Consider the following 18,829-nt stretch of genomic DNA (forward strand, 5'->3'; position numbering starts at 1 on the left):
TACGAATGAATAAATGAATGAATGAATGAGTCTATCTATCTATCTATCTATCAATCATCTGTAAAACATGATATGTACATATAATCTTTCATAGTTGGATTTCAATTTGAAAAAAAAAAAAAAAAAGGAAGGATAGCTACTATGACTCTAGTAGGGAAAGGAAGGCCACACTCCACTTGTTCACTTTCGCCCATGGGTTGAGTCCACGAAGGCCCCTGAGACAGTCTCTTCCATTAGAACTTCAGAGAGCCACAGAGGATGACTCAAAAATTTAGTTTTATTAGCTATGTTCACAGTGTTGTGCAATATCAGTGCTATCCCTTTCCAAAAGTTTTAAGGGAGAATCATTTTTTTTTTGTTAGGAACAAGAGTGACTTCCCAAATTGGTTGTGATTTATCTTCATTTCATCAAATGTATTCTTTCGGTTAGTACATGGGAAACACATGAATATCAAAATTTTGTTAGAGCAGGTAAGAGTAGCAGTAGGAGCATTGTTGAGGGATTTAATATCAGTTTGGTCCACGGGATAGATTTCCTATAAACTTAGATTCCTGTGTCATTAGTCTTGAACACTTTCTTTCTTCTTCCTTGTTTTGTATAGTAAAAGAACTGGGCATCATTCCCAAATTTCTAACATTGCTTCAAGTGTCCTTCAGTGATCACGCCAAAGGAGATAGAGTCTTAAAGGCTATTTTAAAAAAAAGATAAGAGTAAGCCACACATTGACTGTTTTATGCCAAATTTAACTTGCCTAAAAGTATAACTAAAGCAAAAATCTCTGTGCAGATATTTTAAAAAAGGATTATATTTCATGAGTGCATTATTGAATATGAATCAAAGTAAATACAATAAGGGACTTTGACTGTTCTTGTATGTGGTTATTTTCACTGGAGCATCTTTTTTAGTGTACTTTTTTTGGAAAGCTTTTTAAATATTCAGTATATAAGATATTTTAAAGGTAGCCTACCAGGTTAAGAATGGTCTTATTTATTTTCTTCACATTATTGGCATTGCAGTTCTGTGGTATTTCAAAGTCACTAGGGATGAAAGCTTAGAGAAATAAGTTTTTAACCCTTGATTGGGCAACGTTCCATCTATTTTTATTCTAACGACTGTTAGAATTTTAAAACCACTACATGTAATTAATTACTTTACTTGCAACTGAGGGAAATTTAAAACCATTTAGTAGTAAAGAAAGCTAAAAGGGGAAGTGAAAGGCATTTTAGGTTGATTTTCCTAAATGTGAGACTTCATCGCCAGCCTAGAGGGAGAGTCAGGAAAGAAGCTATTTCTAGATTAGATCCTCCTAGTATAACTTCTATCACTCTTGAAATGCTGTTAATTATCAGAAGCATAGATAAACCTCTGTTCCAGGAGAAAAGAAATATGTTTAAATTATTTTTAAATGGTACCTCTACTATGGTGCACCTTAGTTTTTGTGAAAATTTATTTATCTCACTCAGTTTAGTATGCTCAGACTTCCAGTGTTAAAATGAACTCACTTAGATTCTTTTTTTTTTTTTTTTTTTTTTTTTTTTCATGTTTATTTATTTTTGAGAGGGACAGAGAGAGAGAGAGTACAAGCGGGGGTGGGGCAGAGAGATAGGGGTACAGACGATCCAAAGCAGGCTCTGTGCTGATGGCAGAAAGCCCGATGTGGGGCTTGAACTCACAAACCGTGAGATCATGACCTGAGCTGATGTCGGACGCTTAACCGACTGAGCCACCCAGGCGTCCCAGATCCTCAACCTTTCCTCATCTGTCAAATGGGGTCTAGGATAGCATCTGTTTTACCCGTATCACCTCCCTCTCACGGATGAACTGATGGTCCTCAAAACGCAGCCTCATGCTTAGCATAGGGTTGTCAATGATTTCACATCGGTTCCCTTGTTATAAGATAAAAATGTATTTTAGGCAGCCACATGTTAAGCTCCTAATCGAGAGGCCCTCACTTAGATTCTTATCATGGGCCCAGACTTTGAAAATACCTCCTGTTGGCAAACATAATTGAGCGTGACTTAGGTGTGTTAACATTGCTTTTTCTTTTTCTTTTTCTTTTTATTTTTTATAAATCTTACAGTTAGCCTTATTTCAAAAGCACTCTCTGGAATGATTACCTAAATAATGTTCCAATTAGGTCGTTAGAATCATGTCGGCATTTTAATTTTGGTTTAGTTGTGTTTGAAAAAGAAAAGAAATTGGTGACTGAGAAAGGGACACAGTTTCAAGTTCATCCTTTCTTGGAACAGAGGGCAAAAGAGGATGTGTTGCAGAAGGAGGTGAGAGTGAAGATCCTCAAGGACAATATCAAGTTACTAGCTGCAAAGGTGCCCTCTGGTGGCCAGGAACTGACATCTGAGCTTAAAGTTGTGCTGGAGAATTACCAACTTCTGTGTAACAGAATTCGAGGAAAGTGCCACACGCTAGAGGTATGTTAATCAGTGATGTTTTTGAGATCAAACTCTGTAATTTACTGACCATTTCCATATCTTGGAAAAAACTAAAAAGCTCTATTTTTCTTTTCCAATACGGGATCATAAAGGAAAAGTCATTCCTGGATAACAGTTGATAAAAAGGAAATTGGGATTAAAAAAAAGAAATAGGAAACCACGATCTGCCTTCAGTTAGTAGAAGGTTCCTGGGAAAGTTATTTCATATATTTAGACTTTCCTTTTTTTATATGTGACATCAAGGTTTTCATATTTCAGATGATCTGTAGGGTCTGTTCCAATTTCTAACATTCTAGAACAATGTACTGTGAGCCTTTCTTTTGTTTTGTTTGGCCTGGTCAGTACACAGAGATGAATTGAGGGTTTTTTTTTTTTTTAATTTCATTTCAACTGGGTGTCTGAAGTTAGAGAGTCACCTGACAGAAAGAAGAACTTGAATGTGCTGGTATTTTGCTGGACTATTTTATCCCTCTTGCCATTGGTTGAAAATGATTCTATTAATTTTTTTTTTTAAATTTTTTTTTTCAACGTTTATTTATTTTTGGGACAGAGAGAGACAGAGCATGAACGGGGGAGGGGCAGAGAGAGAGGGAGACACAGAATCGGAAACAGGCTCCAGGCTCTGAGCCATCAGCCCAGAGCCTGATTCAGGGCTCGAACTCACGGACTGCGAGATCGTGACCTGGCTGAAGTCGGACGCTTAACCGACTGCGCCACCCAGGTGCCCCTAATTTTTTTTTTTTAAATAAAATTAAGGTTTTGCTTGCTTGTTTTTATATCAGTGTGACTTTTCTTGCATTTTACTGAAAAGATGTAAGCGTTTTGATTTATAAAAATTAAATTTAACTTAAGCCTAAAACAAATGATTGTATTGTAGTAAATCCTAAAATGGTAAACAATCATAGCTGTGATATTTAAACTAAATTCACTCACCTCTTGCTTTTTCTGAATCCGTTTTGTGCTACGATAAATATGTATAATTCAGGATGGTTAATAAGAAAACTTCAAGTCAAATAAAACCTCACTCTGTAATATTAATACACTGTTGACCCTTAGAGAGTGTGAGGGTTAGGAGCACTGACCCCCCAACCTCACACAGTTGAATATCTATATATACTTTTGACTCCCCCAAAACTTAACTACTAATAGCCTGCTGTTGACCAGAATTCTTACTGATAACATCAGTGATTAGCACATGTTTTGTATGTTATATATATCATATGCTATATTCTTACAATAAAGTAAGCTAGAGAAGAGAAAATGTTATTAAGAAAATCTTAAGAGAAAATACATTTATAGTACTGTGCTGTAAGAAATCCATGTATAAATTGATTCATGCGGTTCAAACCTGTGTTGTTTAAAGGTCAACTGTATTATCTAACATAAAATACCTGAGGTTACTCAATTGAGAATTTAAAATTTAAAATTCTGTAAACATAATATGTAATGTTATGTATGCCCAATCTTGAGTCCTAGTGAATGATCTTGGACTTGAATTTTACCGTAGTTTTGTCCATGTTTTTGCTTTCCTGTTTATTTATAGGCAAAATAACAACTCATAATATATTTAAATAATGAGTGAAGTCCCCAAGTTATCCTAAGCTAACAAAAGACCACCAGGTATTCTGTGTCATTTCTTCACATTGTGTTTATGACCCAGAGGTGACAATTTGAGAATGAGGAATAAAATACGTATGTTGAGAATTTGGAATTGCTTTGAGAATTACTTTGGGATTAGTTTGAGAGAATTATTTTGAGAGAAGAGAAGGAAAAATGCCAGGAAAAATGATAAGAGAGAAAAGATGAGGCCTTGGTATCTTTAAAGGGGAAGATGAAAAGATGGAAATAAAGCTTAAAAATTGAAATGCTCTAAAAATGATGTCCGAGATGACTAAGGGGTCTGGGCAGAAATAGCCCAGAATCCGAAGTTTGGATAAGAATGCTTTTCTTTGGCAGAGTCCAACATTATTACCTTGATTATTTTTAGATTCCTTAACATATCTTTTAAATCATGAGATATTTCAAACTTCTAGAAAAGTACGGTTAATACTATTAATACCTATTTACATATCCTTCAGATATTAATGTTAACATTTTACCCTATCTTTCCAGATCTTGTTTTTAAAATAAAGCAAATTAGCATTCAGACTATATTTCCTTCTTTCTATCCCATCTCATGTCTCTCAATCCCTGTCTTTAAGTAATCATCATCCCGGAGTTAGTATATATTCTTCTCATCCATGTGTTTATATATTTAATATATACACTTATGTTATCACTTGCTCTGTAACACACCTCACTGATATATAGAGCTTTATAAAAACAACCATTTATTCAGAAAAAAGTTTTTTTTTATGTTTTTAATGTTTAATTCGTTTTGAGAGAGAGAGACAGAGCGAGGTGGGGGAAAGGGAGAGAGGGAGACACAGAATCTGAAGCAGGCTCCAGGCTCTAGGCTGTCAGCACAGAGCCCAACGCAGGGCTCGAACTCATGGGTCATGAGATCATGACCTGAGCCAAAGTCGGACACTCAACCAACTGAGCCACCCAGGTGCCCCCCAAAATAACCATTTATTATTTTATTATTTATGATGCTGTAGGCTGATTTGGCCCAACTGAATGGCCCTTCTGCTCCATGTGGTATAGGGAGAGCTCACTCGGATAGCTGTGTTCAACTGGGAGCTCCGCTGGGGCATTCACGATGGCCTCTCCTCCTGCAGGTCTTTCTCCACATGGCCTGTTTTATGGCTTCTGGGCACTGGGCAGCTGGTTTTTAAGAGGGAGAGAGCAGAAACTGCTAGTCCCCTGAGAGGCTAGGTCTGCAGTTTGGTAGAGCATCACCTGTGGAACATTCTTTTGTTCTAAGCAGGTTGCAAGGCCAACCCACATCCTAGGGGAGGAGAAAACAATGCCACCACTTAATGGGAGTAGCAGCAAAAAATGTGTGGTTATCATTAGTCTGCCATGGTTATCATTAGTCTATCATTAGTCTCTGGCCATACATTAGTTACATTCTTCGCTAATGCAAAATGCACTTAGACTCTCAGGGACTCCCAAAGTCTTATCCAGTACAGCACAAGCTCAGAATCCACTGTCTTGTGATCCACATCAGGTCCACATGCAGATGTGGCTCCTTGGAGCAGTTTCTTAAGGTGCAGGTGTGTGGGAGCAGTGCCTCTGGATCTGGTGACCTAGGCACGAAAAAGACAAGTTACCTGCTTCCCATATACCCAACATACAATGGCAAGGATGGGCTCAGAAAAATCTCAGTGGACACTTCCATTCAAAAAAGTTGGGGGAATAGAGGGTAAATAACTGTCACTGGTAACGGTGACTCAAAATTTAATAACAGTGATTCTGGAATCCAGCCAGGCACATGTGTGTAGCCCATGCCCCACTTCAGGGGCAGGAGCCGTTGCTTGAATAGGGCCCAGTGGCTTCTTGAGAGTGCCTCTCTGGGAGCCATCTTTTTTTCCCCCCATAAGAAATAGGGTTCTTTTTAAAAAACTTTTTAAATGTTTATTTATTTGAGAGAGAGAGCAAGCAAGCAGGGGAGGGGCAGAGAGAGAGACACAGAATCCAAAGTAGGCTCCAGACTCTGAGCTGTCAGCACAGAGCCCTATGCGGGGCTCAAACCCATGAACCTTGAGATCATGATTTGAGCCCAAGTCGGATGCTTAACTGACTGAGCCACCCAGAAATAGGTGCCCCAGAAATAGGGTTCTGCTGGCAGTGAAGTAGATCTCAGTCTGCTTTCTGTCTGTAAAAATTAGGGGACTAGACACCTCTTTTCCCTTTTATAGTCTTAGCCAGGGGTTGGTAAATTACAGCCTCGGGATTAAATCTGGTTTGTGGACTTTTTCTGTATGGCTTGTGAACTAAAAATGGTTTATATATTTTTAAAAGGGTGGTTCAAAAACCAAAACAACACACATACAATAAACAAAAAAGAGTCTGTGACAGAGACTGAATGTGGCCTGTGAAACCTAAAATATTTACTGTCTGGCTTTTTATAGAAAAACTTGCTGTCCCCTGACTTGGTAAACACACCCCCTGGGGAGTACGCACTGGAATGTGCTTTCTCTTAGTGGGTCTGAAAGAGAACAACTCAGGAGGCTCCCTGCGGAACTCTTTCTCCTAAATTTATCAATTTAAAAAAAATTTTTTTTTTAACGTTTTATTTATTTTTGAGACAGAGAGAGACAGAGCATGAACGGGGGAGGGGCAGAGAGAGGGGGAGACACAGAATGGAAGCAGGCTCCAGGCTCTGAGCCATCAGCTCAGAGCCCGACGCGGGGCTCGAACCCACGGACCGCGAGATCGTGACCTGAGCTGAAGTCGGATGCTCAACCGACTGAGCCACCCAGGCGCCCCATAAATTTATCAATTAAATAGGCTCTTCCTATAGATGAAGGGGCACTTTCTCTCATAATTTTGCTTCTAGAAAATGGAGTGTAAGTTTATCCCCCTGCCCCCCAAATTCCCCATAGGAATGGGGAATAAATAATTGTAACTAATATAGTGAGACAGTATAACTCCATTTGGTTCAGATGTGACTCTCTTCATATATAGACACATACATAAGAATTTAGGAGAAAATAGGAAAGAGTATACTGCAAATTGTTATATCCGTTAGCTCTGAGTTGGAATAGCATAGACCTCAGAGAGTTCTAATTTCCTCTATAATTATTAAAAAGTGTTGCAGTTATGAGTACTTCTTACTTTTCTATTAAAAAAAAACCCAAACTAATAATGTTTCCCTCCTGGTTTCTCCTACTAATTATAGTTTATTTTTGGCATTTGAACAGATCCTTGGAATTTTTTTTAGCGTACAGAGGGAGGCAACCCATTTCTCTTTGTCCCATGACCCCCTCCCCTCCCAACTGGTCTAATACGATTTGTTAAAGAATCTTATTTCTTTTCACTATTAAAAAAAAAAAAACCCAAACTAATAATGTTTCCCTCCTGGTTTCTTCTACTAATTATATAGTTTTATTTTTGGCATTTGAACAGATCCTTGGAATTTTTTTTAGCGTACAGAGGGAGGCAACCCATTTCTCTTTGTCCCACGACCCCCCCCCCCCCAACTGGCCTAATACGATTTGTTGAAGAATCTTATTTCTTTTCACTTATTTGAAATTCCATGTTCATCAGTTCCTAAAGACGTATCTAGAGATACATCGCTTATTTAAATGACTTCTTACACAATTTAACTTTTTTCTTGCCCACTGCAGGAGGTATGGTCTTGCTGGATTGAACTGCTTCACTATTTGGATCTGGAGACCACTTGGCTGAGCACTTTGGAGGAGCGGATGAAGAGCACAGAGGCACTGCCCGAGAAGACAGATGCCGTCAATGAAGCACTGGAGGTGGGAACCTGTGTTATGGGTGGTGGTTCTCTCTGTTGCCATGAGGCCAAATGAGCATTCACATGAGGAACATGGCTCTTTCTGTGGACAAACACATCGGCTTTCTTGGTAGCATTCAGTGTGACTTCTGTCGTCTGAAGTATTTATACAATCATGTATATTTAGATTACGTTGAGCCATGAACTCAGCCTCTTGGGGTGGTTAGCGGTTTGATAATTAGTACATTTAGACATTAGTACATTTAGTAAACACCCTAATGATTTTCCAGCTTGTTTTTGCCAGTCCCCGGATAAAACTCTGCCGCATGCTATTAGGATAATTGTTCTCTTGTTTCTTCATGAAGTTATTTTTGCTCATTGGACAGTGGCAACCACGGTGTTTTCAGTGGCTCTTGCTCTGTTCTCTTTAGACATGAAAAGCTGGGGACAGGTTAGAGGGGTCAGTATGTGAGGCCTGGGATCCTGTCCTAGGAGGTTGTCCCCAGGCCTAGGCTTGAGCTCTATGAGACCAAGAAATGTGCCTGCTTTTTCATTGTTCCCAAGTTACCAGCACAGTGTGTGACACACGATCACTTAATAACTATTTCTTCAGTGGATTAAAATGTGATGAGGGTAGCTTTGCCTAAAATAAAAGTAGAGGAAGAAGGTATTTTTCCTTTTAAAACTGAAGGGACACAGTGTGGTAATTGAGTGGGTGACTGGACTGAAGGTCAGAAACAAGTCAAATGTGGTACCTAAAGTCCAAGAGCCAGATGCTTGCTTGTTGGAGAAAAAAAGATTGATTCTCAAATAAAATAGCAGAGTGAGAGATGGAGAGATGGAGAGAGTAAAAAAAAAAATATGGAAAGCATACTTTAAAAATTTTTTTTCAACGTTTTTTATTTATTTTTGGGACAGAGAGAGACAGAGCATGAACGGGCGAGGGGCAGAGAGAGAAGGAGACACAGAATCGGAAACAGGCTCCAGGCTCCGAGCCATCAGCCCAGAGCCCGACGCGGGGCTCGAACTCACGGACGCGAGATCGTGACCTGGCTGAAGTCTGACGCTTAACCGACTGCGCCACCCAGGCGTCCCGGAAAGTGTACTTTAAAAACGATTTTCCTGGGGCACCTGAGTGGCTCAGTCAGTTAAGGGTCCGACTCTTGATTTCGGCTCAGGTCATGATCTCATGATTTTGCGAGTTCAAGCCCCGCATTAGGCTCTGGGTGGACAGTGCGGAGCCTGTTTGGGATTCTCTCTCTATCGCTCTGTCTGCCCCTGCCCCGCTGGCATGCACAGGCACGCACTCTCTCTCTCTCAAAATAAGTAAACTTTAAAAGACATAACATATTTTCCTAATATGAGAATTAAAACACCTGCATTCTAGAAATAAAGAAAATGGAGAGATATGTAAAACAAGATAGGCATTTTTAAACATTTTGGCATATTTCTTCCTAATTATTAGTTTTTGAAAATCCATCCACCCTGGAAGGCAGTACATTATAGTAATGGATAAAACCCTATAGCGTCATAACATTGGAACCTTAGGTCTTTTTACTGTGTGTTTTTGTACTTAACCTCTGTGAGCTTCAGTTTTCCCATTGTAATATGGGAATGATATTTAGCCCATATAACTAATTAGATTTATGTATATAAAGTGGGTACATAAAACAGCATCTAGCTTTCTGTGTATGTTGTAGAAAAATGAGTACCTGCTTTAGTAATATAATCCATTAACAATTTGAGATAATTTTGCTTGTATGGTATTATCTTCTGCTTTTAAACTTTGCATCACACCATGAACTTCTACCCATGTAATTAATAATTACTGAAATTATTTTTATGCAATTATAGTAACATGGATCATCATTCGTACTGAGTTTTCAACTTTACATATTTATTAATACCATGCTGGATATTTATGTAATCATCTGCCTCATGTTTAATCTTTCTCCTTACATAGATTTCTAGAGAATGGAATTACTTGTTTAAAAAAGTAGACATTTTAAGATCCTTGGTATATTTTGCCTCAGTAAATGCATGTATTTTTTCTTCTCCCGTCTAGTCTCTGGAGTCTGTTTTGCGACATCCAGCAGATAATCGCACTCAGATTCGAGAACTTGGCCAGACTCTGATTGATGGAGGGATTCTTGATGATATAATCAGTGAGAAACTGGAGGCTTTTAATAGTCGATACGAAGAACTGAGTCACTTGGTAAGAATTGGGACATGCAGGGGTGTTGATTAGGTGTTACGATATAGAGCTCACCTCAAGAACTTATACCAAGAGGAAGAGTTGATAACCAACATTAATAGAAGTGTTTATGGCTTTAAAATACCAAGTGGAGAAGAGTAGACCTAATACTTCAAGGGAAGCAGAACTTGACGATTAAAAAATCTGTCTTTGAGATTGTTTCTACTTACGGACTATTTAATTTCCTTTAAGGATCATGTTATAGCCATAAGTATTATAACTCATATTATACTAGTAAATATTAGGACCATCCACGTTTGACATAATTTGCTATTATAAAATGCCCTAATCCCTTCGACACCTATCCAGAATGTATCACAACATCCATGTTCATATCAGTAAGTAGAGAAAAGAGATTGTTTCTTTATAGGAGGTTTGGATAGATATTACATGCTTTCGAACACATACTAAATAATAATGATTGATGCTTAGGTTATGAATAGCATCAAGCTTACTCCAAAAGTGCAGTAGACAGTGGTTCAACATATATGTAAATCTGTTGAACTTGACACTTTGGACAAAAAGAGATTTATATATTCATTCTACTGATAGACATTCTTGCTCTATTTTATACTGTTATTGGTAGGCTTATTGAGGATTCCTAAAAATGCCCTAAATTTGTAATAAGTGACATTTTTGTTCTCTGCTTAATGTGTTATGTGGGATATCTTTACTTTCTTTCTTTTTTTATTGAGGTATAATTGAAATATAACATTATATTACTTTCGGGTACACAACATAATGATTTGATATTTATATACATTGTGACATAATCACCACAATAAGTTTAGCTAACATCCCTCATCTTACATAGTCCCAATTTTTTTTGTGTGATGAGAACTTTTAAGATCTACGCTCTTAGCACTACCAATCTGTTCTCGTATCTATGCGCTGGTTTTTTGTTTGTTTTAGATTCCACATGTAAGTGGGATCGCGTGCTATTTGTTTTTCTCTGACTCATTTCACTTAGCATAGTGCCCTCAAGAGCATTTTTATACTTTATCATTGTATATAGAAAGAAGTAAAAATTAATAATTCACTGTAAGATGGATCAGTTACTAGAAAAATCTTTTCACTGTTATCATTGCTAGTTATTATTTATTTAAAATGTAGGCCAGAGTTTTACACTAGACTTTCATAGTCTCTTTCTATTCTTGGTGGCCAGAACATAAGGGTTTCCTTATATTCAGCTCTTTATCTTTGTGCTGAGTGACTAATGATTCAATTTTTCCCCTGTGTAGGCAGAGAGCAAGCAGATTTCCTTGGAAAAGCAACTCCAGGTCCTGCGGGAAACTGACCACATGCTTCAGGTCTTGCAAGAGAGCTTAGGGGAGCTGGACCAACAGCTCACAACGTACTTGACTGACAGGATAGATGCCTTCCAGGTTCCTCAGGAAGCTCAGGTACTGCTGTGGATTTGAGGGCTTTTGAGTCATAAAAAAGGCATGTGTAACTGTCTCCTCACCTGCGAGAGAACTGGCCCCCCTTGCCGTTCCAGACCGAGTCAGTGAGAGAGGCTGACCTTCCTCACAGAGCAGGATTGGGTTCTGGAGTTCTTTTGGTCTCTGTGTGAGACCCTGGCACATGATCATCATTGTAAAATTACAGTTATGAAGTTGGAAAATTCCTTCTTTATAAATAAGTGGTGAACACTAGAAGTGACAAATGCGAAGACCTTAGTGTGTGTCCCCCCACGGTAGTCCTGCAATTCAGGGGGCCTGTGTTACTATTAAACTTACTAAAGCCTATATAGGGGTCAGCATATTCTTATGTACTGTGTGACTCTATGGAACTTTTAATAATAAAAAAAAAATTCTCCCCTTTCTAATCTCTTTGTAGAAAATCCAAGCAGAGATCTCGGCCCATGAGTTAACTCTGGAGGAGTTGAGAAAAAATGCACGTTCCCAGCCTCCGACGTCCCCAGAAGGCAGGAACGCCAGGGGAGGAAGTCAGATGGATGTGCTCCAGGTGAAGAGGGCAGGCAGCTTCTCTCCACTTTTTGATGTGTTGGGCATAAAGAAAAATTGGAAAGAACTGATTACTTGGATGTCCTTGGTCTTCTTTGTTTATGACGTAAACAGTGGCATGGGAGTGACGTATTGGAGGTGCATTGTATCCCTGGAAGGGCAGCAGAAACAAAATATTGAATCTGATTTTATAGTTGAGTTGAGAAGAGAGAGCAAGCTAGATTTAGAAGTCATCTTTGTATAGATTTTTCCATGAATGCAAGCCTCTGTCGGTTCTGGTGTGGCTGGTGCACTGGGCTGGCTGAGAGCCCGTGATGGAACACTGCTGAGAGTCCATTAGTGATGGAGGTGAGATTGACCTGGACTCTGAGCTTGTGGTCAAGGGCACTCTGAGTTTTAGGTTCCTGAACTACAGCTTTCAAACAGGTGAGAAAATTTGTGAAGCTTTCATTCCAGCGAGGCCAGCTTCGCCCTTTATTATATCTTCAGCCTCTACACTGTCAAGTAATTCGGGACAGTGGGCTGTGGAGTTCACTCAGGTGATTGGGAAGCCTCACTCAGTTCCTTTAAGGAATGTTTGTCTTGCTGCTTTTTCCTACAGCTTTTCAGCAGTATGTGTTGTGCTAATACCGTCTGCTGAGACAGATTGCCGTTCTGATGCAAATTGCTTATTATGTCCATTTATGCAAACAGAGGAAACTTCGAGAGGTGTCCACAAAGTTCCAGCTTTTCCAGAAGCCTGCTAACTTTGAACAGCGCATGCTTGATTGCAAGCGTATCCTGGATTGTGTGAAAGCAGAGCTTCATGTTCTGGATGTGAAGGATGTGGATCCTGATGTCATACAGAACCATCTGGACAAGTGTATGGTGAGGTCATCGGTGGATAATGTGTCCACTGGGTTTTCCAGCTGCTCTTATGGCTTCACCTAGTGCTTACATACATGGTTCATTAATAATTGCTAGTCTATATTGAGCTAAGAATACAGAGTGATGGTGAAAAACAGGTTAAAAATAAGAAGTGTGGTCCTGTCCTTCAAAGAAATTAAAAGAGATAAGACAGACAGGTAGGAGAAAGTAAAATCAATTATTACAATGTAACAAGATAAGCTAGAATAGACATGCATATAACATGATTTAAAAAACAAGGGAAACACATCTTAATCAGTATGAAGTTAGGGAAGCTTTTGGCAGAATGTGACTAATAAGCTAAATTCTAAAGGATAAATTTGAGTCAGCTAGAAGAAGCGTACTTAGAATAGATGTTAGGAATATTACAATGTAAAAGAAAATCATTTTTAAGGAAAGTCAAACTTTAAATTTTAACTTACAAAGTTTAAGCCTAAAATATGAAAGACAAAATTATACTTAGAATGGATGTCAGGAATATTATAACATAAAAAAAACCATTCTCTAGGAAAGTAGAATTTTAAATTGACGTTTAAGCCTAAGATGTAAGACAAGAAATTATTTATAAGGCGTTATTACTATTTTAGTCTAGAACTTTATAACTCAGTTGAATAGAAATTTAAAAATAATGTGGCTAAGTGTACACGATCTTAGAATTAGTCTTCTCCTTAGGAGAGTCATGAGGAGGCTTAAGATGACCCCAGTTAAGACAAAAGTCTGGGGGAGTTTGTGCGTTTCAAAATTGCTTTCTCCATGTGTATTGCACACTGCAGGTTTGCATACTCGAAAACTGAAATATGTGGAAGGATGAACAAATAGGATAAATGTTTGTGTGTGTGTGTGTGTGTGTGTGTGTGTGTATAAGTACGGGTGTGTGTCTGTTGTGAGTATACATGTAAGCATTTATTTATTTAATGAGATATAGAGAGCAAAAGAGCAAGCCTTGTCCTTGACCTTATGTAACTCAGTCCACTGGTCTGTTACTATGTGACAATGCCATGTGAGATGTTTCAGGTCAAGATCATGAGTGAGAAAAACAAGAGAACTTGCCCAGGTAAAAGTTTTTAGTTTCAAGTGACTAGGATGAGGAGGCCTCTGAATTTGACCTAATCACTCCAGTTTCTTAAAGTTACATACCTCTTGCTATATTGAATTTTTATACATCTTTTCATCATATAAGTAATGCATGCTTATTGTGGTAGACTGGTACTTCAGAGAATTTTAAGAAAAAAAGTTAATGTTAATACTTCCAAATGTCAACAGCCAGAAATATGGCCAGTGTTAGCTTCATTCTAGTAAGACCATTTGTGATTTTTAAAAATGTAATTTAAGAAATGATAGACATTCAGGTTTTAGTCTTAATGTTTTTCCATTTTATGCAGGAAAAATGTTTTTATTATTCAGTACTTTCATGAACCTAGAAAACACACGTTTGACGTTTTTTAAATAAGTATAATCTCTATTAGTTTATTTTCTTATCTGATTTTAAAAAGATAATACAACCTTGATTTCATTTCTCTCCTCCTTTGAACCAAATCTGAGGCAGATAAAGCCCTTTGATCTCCATAGTTACTTTGTAGCTGTCAATATGTGGAAGCTATGTTTTGAAATGTTTCCAATTAGCAACTTTTCACCACAGTGTGTAAAATGTGCCTTGTTCTCTTTTAAAGAAACTCTATAAAACTTTGAGTGAAGTCAAGCTTGAAGTGGAGACTGTAATCAAAACAGGAAGGCACATTGTCCAGAAGCAACAAACTGACAACCCCAAGGGGATGGATGAGCAGTTGACTTCGCTGAAGATTCTCTACAATGACCTGGGTGCCCAGGTAAGGGCAGCTGCAGTGCTAGCCTGTTTTGCTCTCATTTATATATTTTAAAATCTTACTTTTAGGGGAAGGCGTGTTTGAATTTTATAGCACTAATAATAGTGTTTTCTTTTTTTAAAAATTTTTAATGTTTATTAATTTTTGAGGGGGTGGGGGAAAGAGAGAGAGAGGCAGAGAGACAGAGAGAGGGAGACATAGAATCTGAAGCCATCAGCACAGAGCCTGACACGGGGCTTGAACTCACAGACTGTGAGATCATGACCTGAGCCCAAGTCGGATGCTTAACCAATTGAGCCACCCAGGCATCCCAATAACAGTGTTTTCAATTATTCCAGTATTTTTTTTATTATATTTCATTAAATCTGTATGTTAATAAATATTACAATGATGAATGATTGTATAGAAATTTGCTTTTAATATTTAATCCAGACTCATTTTTAGATATTCTTTTTTTGTTGTTTTGTTTTAAGATTATTTATTTATTTATTTATTTATTTATTTTGAGAGAGAGAGCATGAGAAGGGGAGGGGCACAGAGAGAGGGAGAGAGAGAATACCAAACAAGCTTCACACCATCAGTGCCGAGCCCGATGTGGGGCTCGAACTCATGAACCATGAGATCATAACCTGAACTGAAACCAAGAGTCAAATGCTTAACCGACTGAGCCACTCAGGCGCCCCTTTTATATTTTCAATGGCTAGTCACATTTCATAAGTTATTCTACAAAAACTCTACCAATAATAATAGCCCCTTTATAAACTCAAGTTACTGTTCCTTGGATTTCTGAATTGAATAGTCTACTGAGAAATATTAAAACATCAAGACTCTGATAAATAGTAAGTGACAGGAAATTCACATTAATCTAGCAGGATCTAAAATCCTTTCAAGAAACACCTATAATTTGGGCATCTTAGTGAATCTGTGGGGGAATTTTTGGTCATTTATTTTGAGTAACTATATTTAGCAGGTTTAATGTCTTCTCTTATTGAGAACTCTGCCCTGAAGTTAGGAAAACAAAACAAAACAAAACAAAACAAACAATGACCACCATGTTTAAGTGAAACTTTATTGGCAATGTTGGAAAGCTGGGTTAGATAATATTTTAGGTCCTTCTTGGATTATTACATATTACCTAAGTTTCTACATCAGCCCCGAGAACACTAGCTGAAACTTTGTTATCATTTTCAGATCAGTAAGAATGAGCAGTGCATATATTTCCTGGACAACTTTTGACTTCACTTCTGCAAGATAAAATTGCTGATGTGATATGTTTGTATCATTTTGATACACTGCACATCTGGAGCACATAGTGTAGAGCTTCTTTCTGTTATTAAACACCTGAAGTTTTTTTTTTAATCAAATATTATTGTATTTATTCATCAACAAGGCATTTTATGGATGGCAGTGGTAGTGTTGCTGGTTTTAATATTAATTCTCTAGTTGTAACCATGGTTTTGGAGTTAAGTCATTTTCTCATTCAACACAGTTGAGACTTTACTGTGTGTCAGGTATCACAGAGGCAGTAGTGATACAGTGGTGAGCAAAAACATAAATTATCTTTGTCTGCTAGAACTTAGGGCAGTGAAGGAAGAAAACATTAAACAAGTAGTCATACAAAGTAATGCCACATTAGCAGTCTGAAGTGTTATGAAGGAATGTGTATGGTGCTTGAAGAGTACAGGTAATTAGCCACTTGGCCTGGTCTGGAGTTATGAAAGCTTCCTTGAAGAAGTGGTGCATAAGCCGAGATCTGAAGGATGAGTAGGAATAGCCTCCTGAAAGCAGTGGAGGAGTCTTCTAGGTTGACGGAATGGTATGTGTAAAGGCCCTGTGGCAGGAGGCAGATGGTACATCTGTGTGGCTAATGCAGAGATAGCAAGGATGGGGAACATGGTGCTGGAGTGAGGGGCGAGACGAGCACACTAGTGTCTTAGAGTTGTGATAAAGTTTTTAATCTCAAGAGCAAGCTCGTATATTTGCTTTCAAAAGGTCACTCACTGCGGTTTGGTGGATGAATTGGATAAAGGCAGGGATGGATGTGAAGAGAGCAGTTAGGAAGTCACTGTCGCACTCTTACTGAGAAACAGTGGTGGCGTGAACTAGGGTGGAGCGGTGGAGATGGTGGGGGTGGATTGACTCAGACATATTTAAGAAGTGAAATGGGTAGGACTTGGTGATGGAGTAGATGTGGGAGTACAGGGGAGAGGGAGATGAAGGATGACCCCTAGGTTTCTAGCTTGGTTACATGGGAGATCATGGTGCCATAATTGGGAGGAGGCTCTGGAAGGAGAGGCAGAAACATGGAAAAATTATAAGCATGTATTGGGCATGTTCACATTTGAAGTGCCTTTGTGAGAATGAATTAAATATATCAGACACTCACAAAGTTATTCAAGTCTGGGGAATATATCTGGGCTGACGCTAGGAATTTTATGAGTCATCTGCATAGAGATGGTAATTAAAGTTTTCAGTGATGAGATTGTCTAGGGACAGGATATAGTGTGAAAGAAAAGCCTATATGAGCCACAAAATAAAAAATAAATGAGTGGGATTACAGCACACTTGATCTTAGCCAAAAGGCCGAGAAGTGATTGAGTGGGACTACATTAAACCAAAGAGCTCCTGCACAGCAAAAGAAACCATCAACGAAATGAAAAGCCAGCCTACAGAATGGGAAAAAAAAATGTTTGCAAGTCGTATATATAATAATGGGTTAATATAAAAAAATATAAAGAATTCATACAGGTCAATAGCAAAAAAGCAAATAATCCAATAAAAAAATGGGCAGAGGACCTGAATAGGCATTGTTCCAAAGAAAACATAGAGTGGATCAAGAAGTACAAGAAAAAGTGCTCAAACATGACTAATCATCAAGGAAATGCAAATCAAAGCCACAGTGAGATATGACCTTACACCTGTTAGATGAGTAGTGTCAAAAAGAGATAATTCCCAAGAGAATGTGGAGAAAAGAGAAACCTTGTGCACCACTGGTGGGAATGTAAATTGGTGCAACCACTGTGGAAGGCAGTATGCAGATTCCTAAAAAAATTAAAAATAGAACTACCCAATGATCTGGTAATTCCACTTCTAGGTGTATATCCGACAGAAACAAAAAGACTACATTGAAGAGATATCTGCACCCTCATGTTGACAGTCACACTATTTAGAATTGCCAAGGCAACTGCAAAGGAAACAGTCAACAAAACTAAAAGGCAACCAATGGAATGGGAAAAGATATTTGCAAATGACATATCAGACAAAGGGCTAGTATCCAAAATCTATAAAGAGCTCACCAAACTCCACACCTGAAAAACAAATAATCCAGTGAAGAAATGGCAGAAAACATGAATAGACACTTCTCTAAAGAAGACATCCAGATGGCCAATAGGCACATGAAAAGATGCTCAACATCGCTCCTCATCAGGGAAATACAAATCAAAACCACACTCAGATATCACCTTATGCCAGTCAGAGTGGCCAAAATGAACAAATCGGGGACTATAGATGCTGGAGAGGATGTGGAGAAACGGGAACCCTCTTGCACTGTTGGTGGGAATGCAAACTGGTGCAGCCGCTCTGGAAAACAGTGTGGAGGTTCCTCAAAAAATTAAAAATAGGGGCGCCTGGGTGGCACAGTCGGTTAAGCGTCCGACTTCAGCCAGGTCACGATCTCGCGGTCCGTGAGTTTGAGCCCCGCGTCGGGCTCTGGGCTGATGGCTCAGAGCCTGGAGCCTGTTTCCGATTCTGTGTCTCCCTCTCTCTCTGCCCCTCCCCCGTTCATGCTCTGTCTCTCTCTGTCCCAAAAAAAATAAAAATAAACGTTGAAAAAAAAAATTAAAAAAAAAATTAAAAATAGATCTACCCTAGCAGTAGCACTGCTAGGAATTTACCCAGGGATACAGGAGTGCTGATGCATAGGGACACTTGTACCCCAATTTTTGTAGCAGCACTCTCAACAGTAGCCAAATTATGGAAAGAGCCTAAATGTCCATCAACTGATGAATGGATAAAGAAGTTGTGGTTTACATACACAATGGAATACTACGTGGCAATGAGAAAGAATGAAATATGGCCTTTT

The 18,829-nt window shown here is 38.5% G+C and overlaps 1 protein-coding gene across 6 annotated transcripts in view; it reads left to right on the forward strand.

Moving 5' to 3' along the window:
• UTRN (utrophin) overlaps positions 1-18,829 on the forward strand; it is a 478,053-nt gene that overhangs the window by 140,505 nt on the left and 318,719 nt on the right. For all 6 annotated transcript variants that reach the window (XM_043592533.1, XM_043592535.1, XM_043592534.1 and 3 more), the window contains exons 26-32: positions 2,251-2,430; positions 7,686-7,820; positions 9,864-10,013; positions 11,294-11,455; positions 11,892-12,020; positions 12,713-12,886; positions 14,596-14,751. In XM_043592533.1, the coding sequence (XP_043448468.1) occupies positions 2,251-2,430; positions 7,686-7,820; positions 9,864-10,013; positions 11,294-11,455; positions 11,892-12,020; positions 12,713-12,886; positions 14,596-14,751 (1,086 nt within the window). The remainder of the gene's footprint in view (positions 1-2,250; positions 2,431-7,685; positions 7,821-9,863; positions 10,014-11,293; positions 11,456-11,891; positions 12,021-12,712; positions 12,887-14,595; positions 14,752-18,829) is intronic.

The sequence above is a fragment of the Prionailurus bengalensis genome, chromosome B2 (assembly GCF_016509475.1).
Source record: "Prionailurus bengalensis isolate Pbe53 chromosome B2, Fcat_Pben_1.1_paternal_pri, whole genome shotgun sequence".
NCBI classification, from domain to species: Eukaryota; Metazoa; Chordata; class Mammalia; order Carnivora; family Felidae; genus Prionailurus; species Prionailurus bengalensis.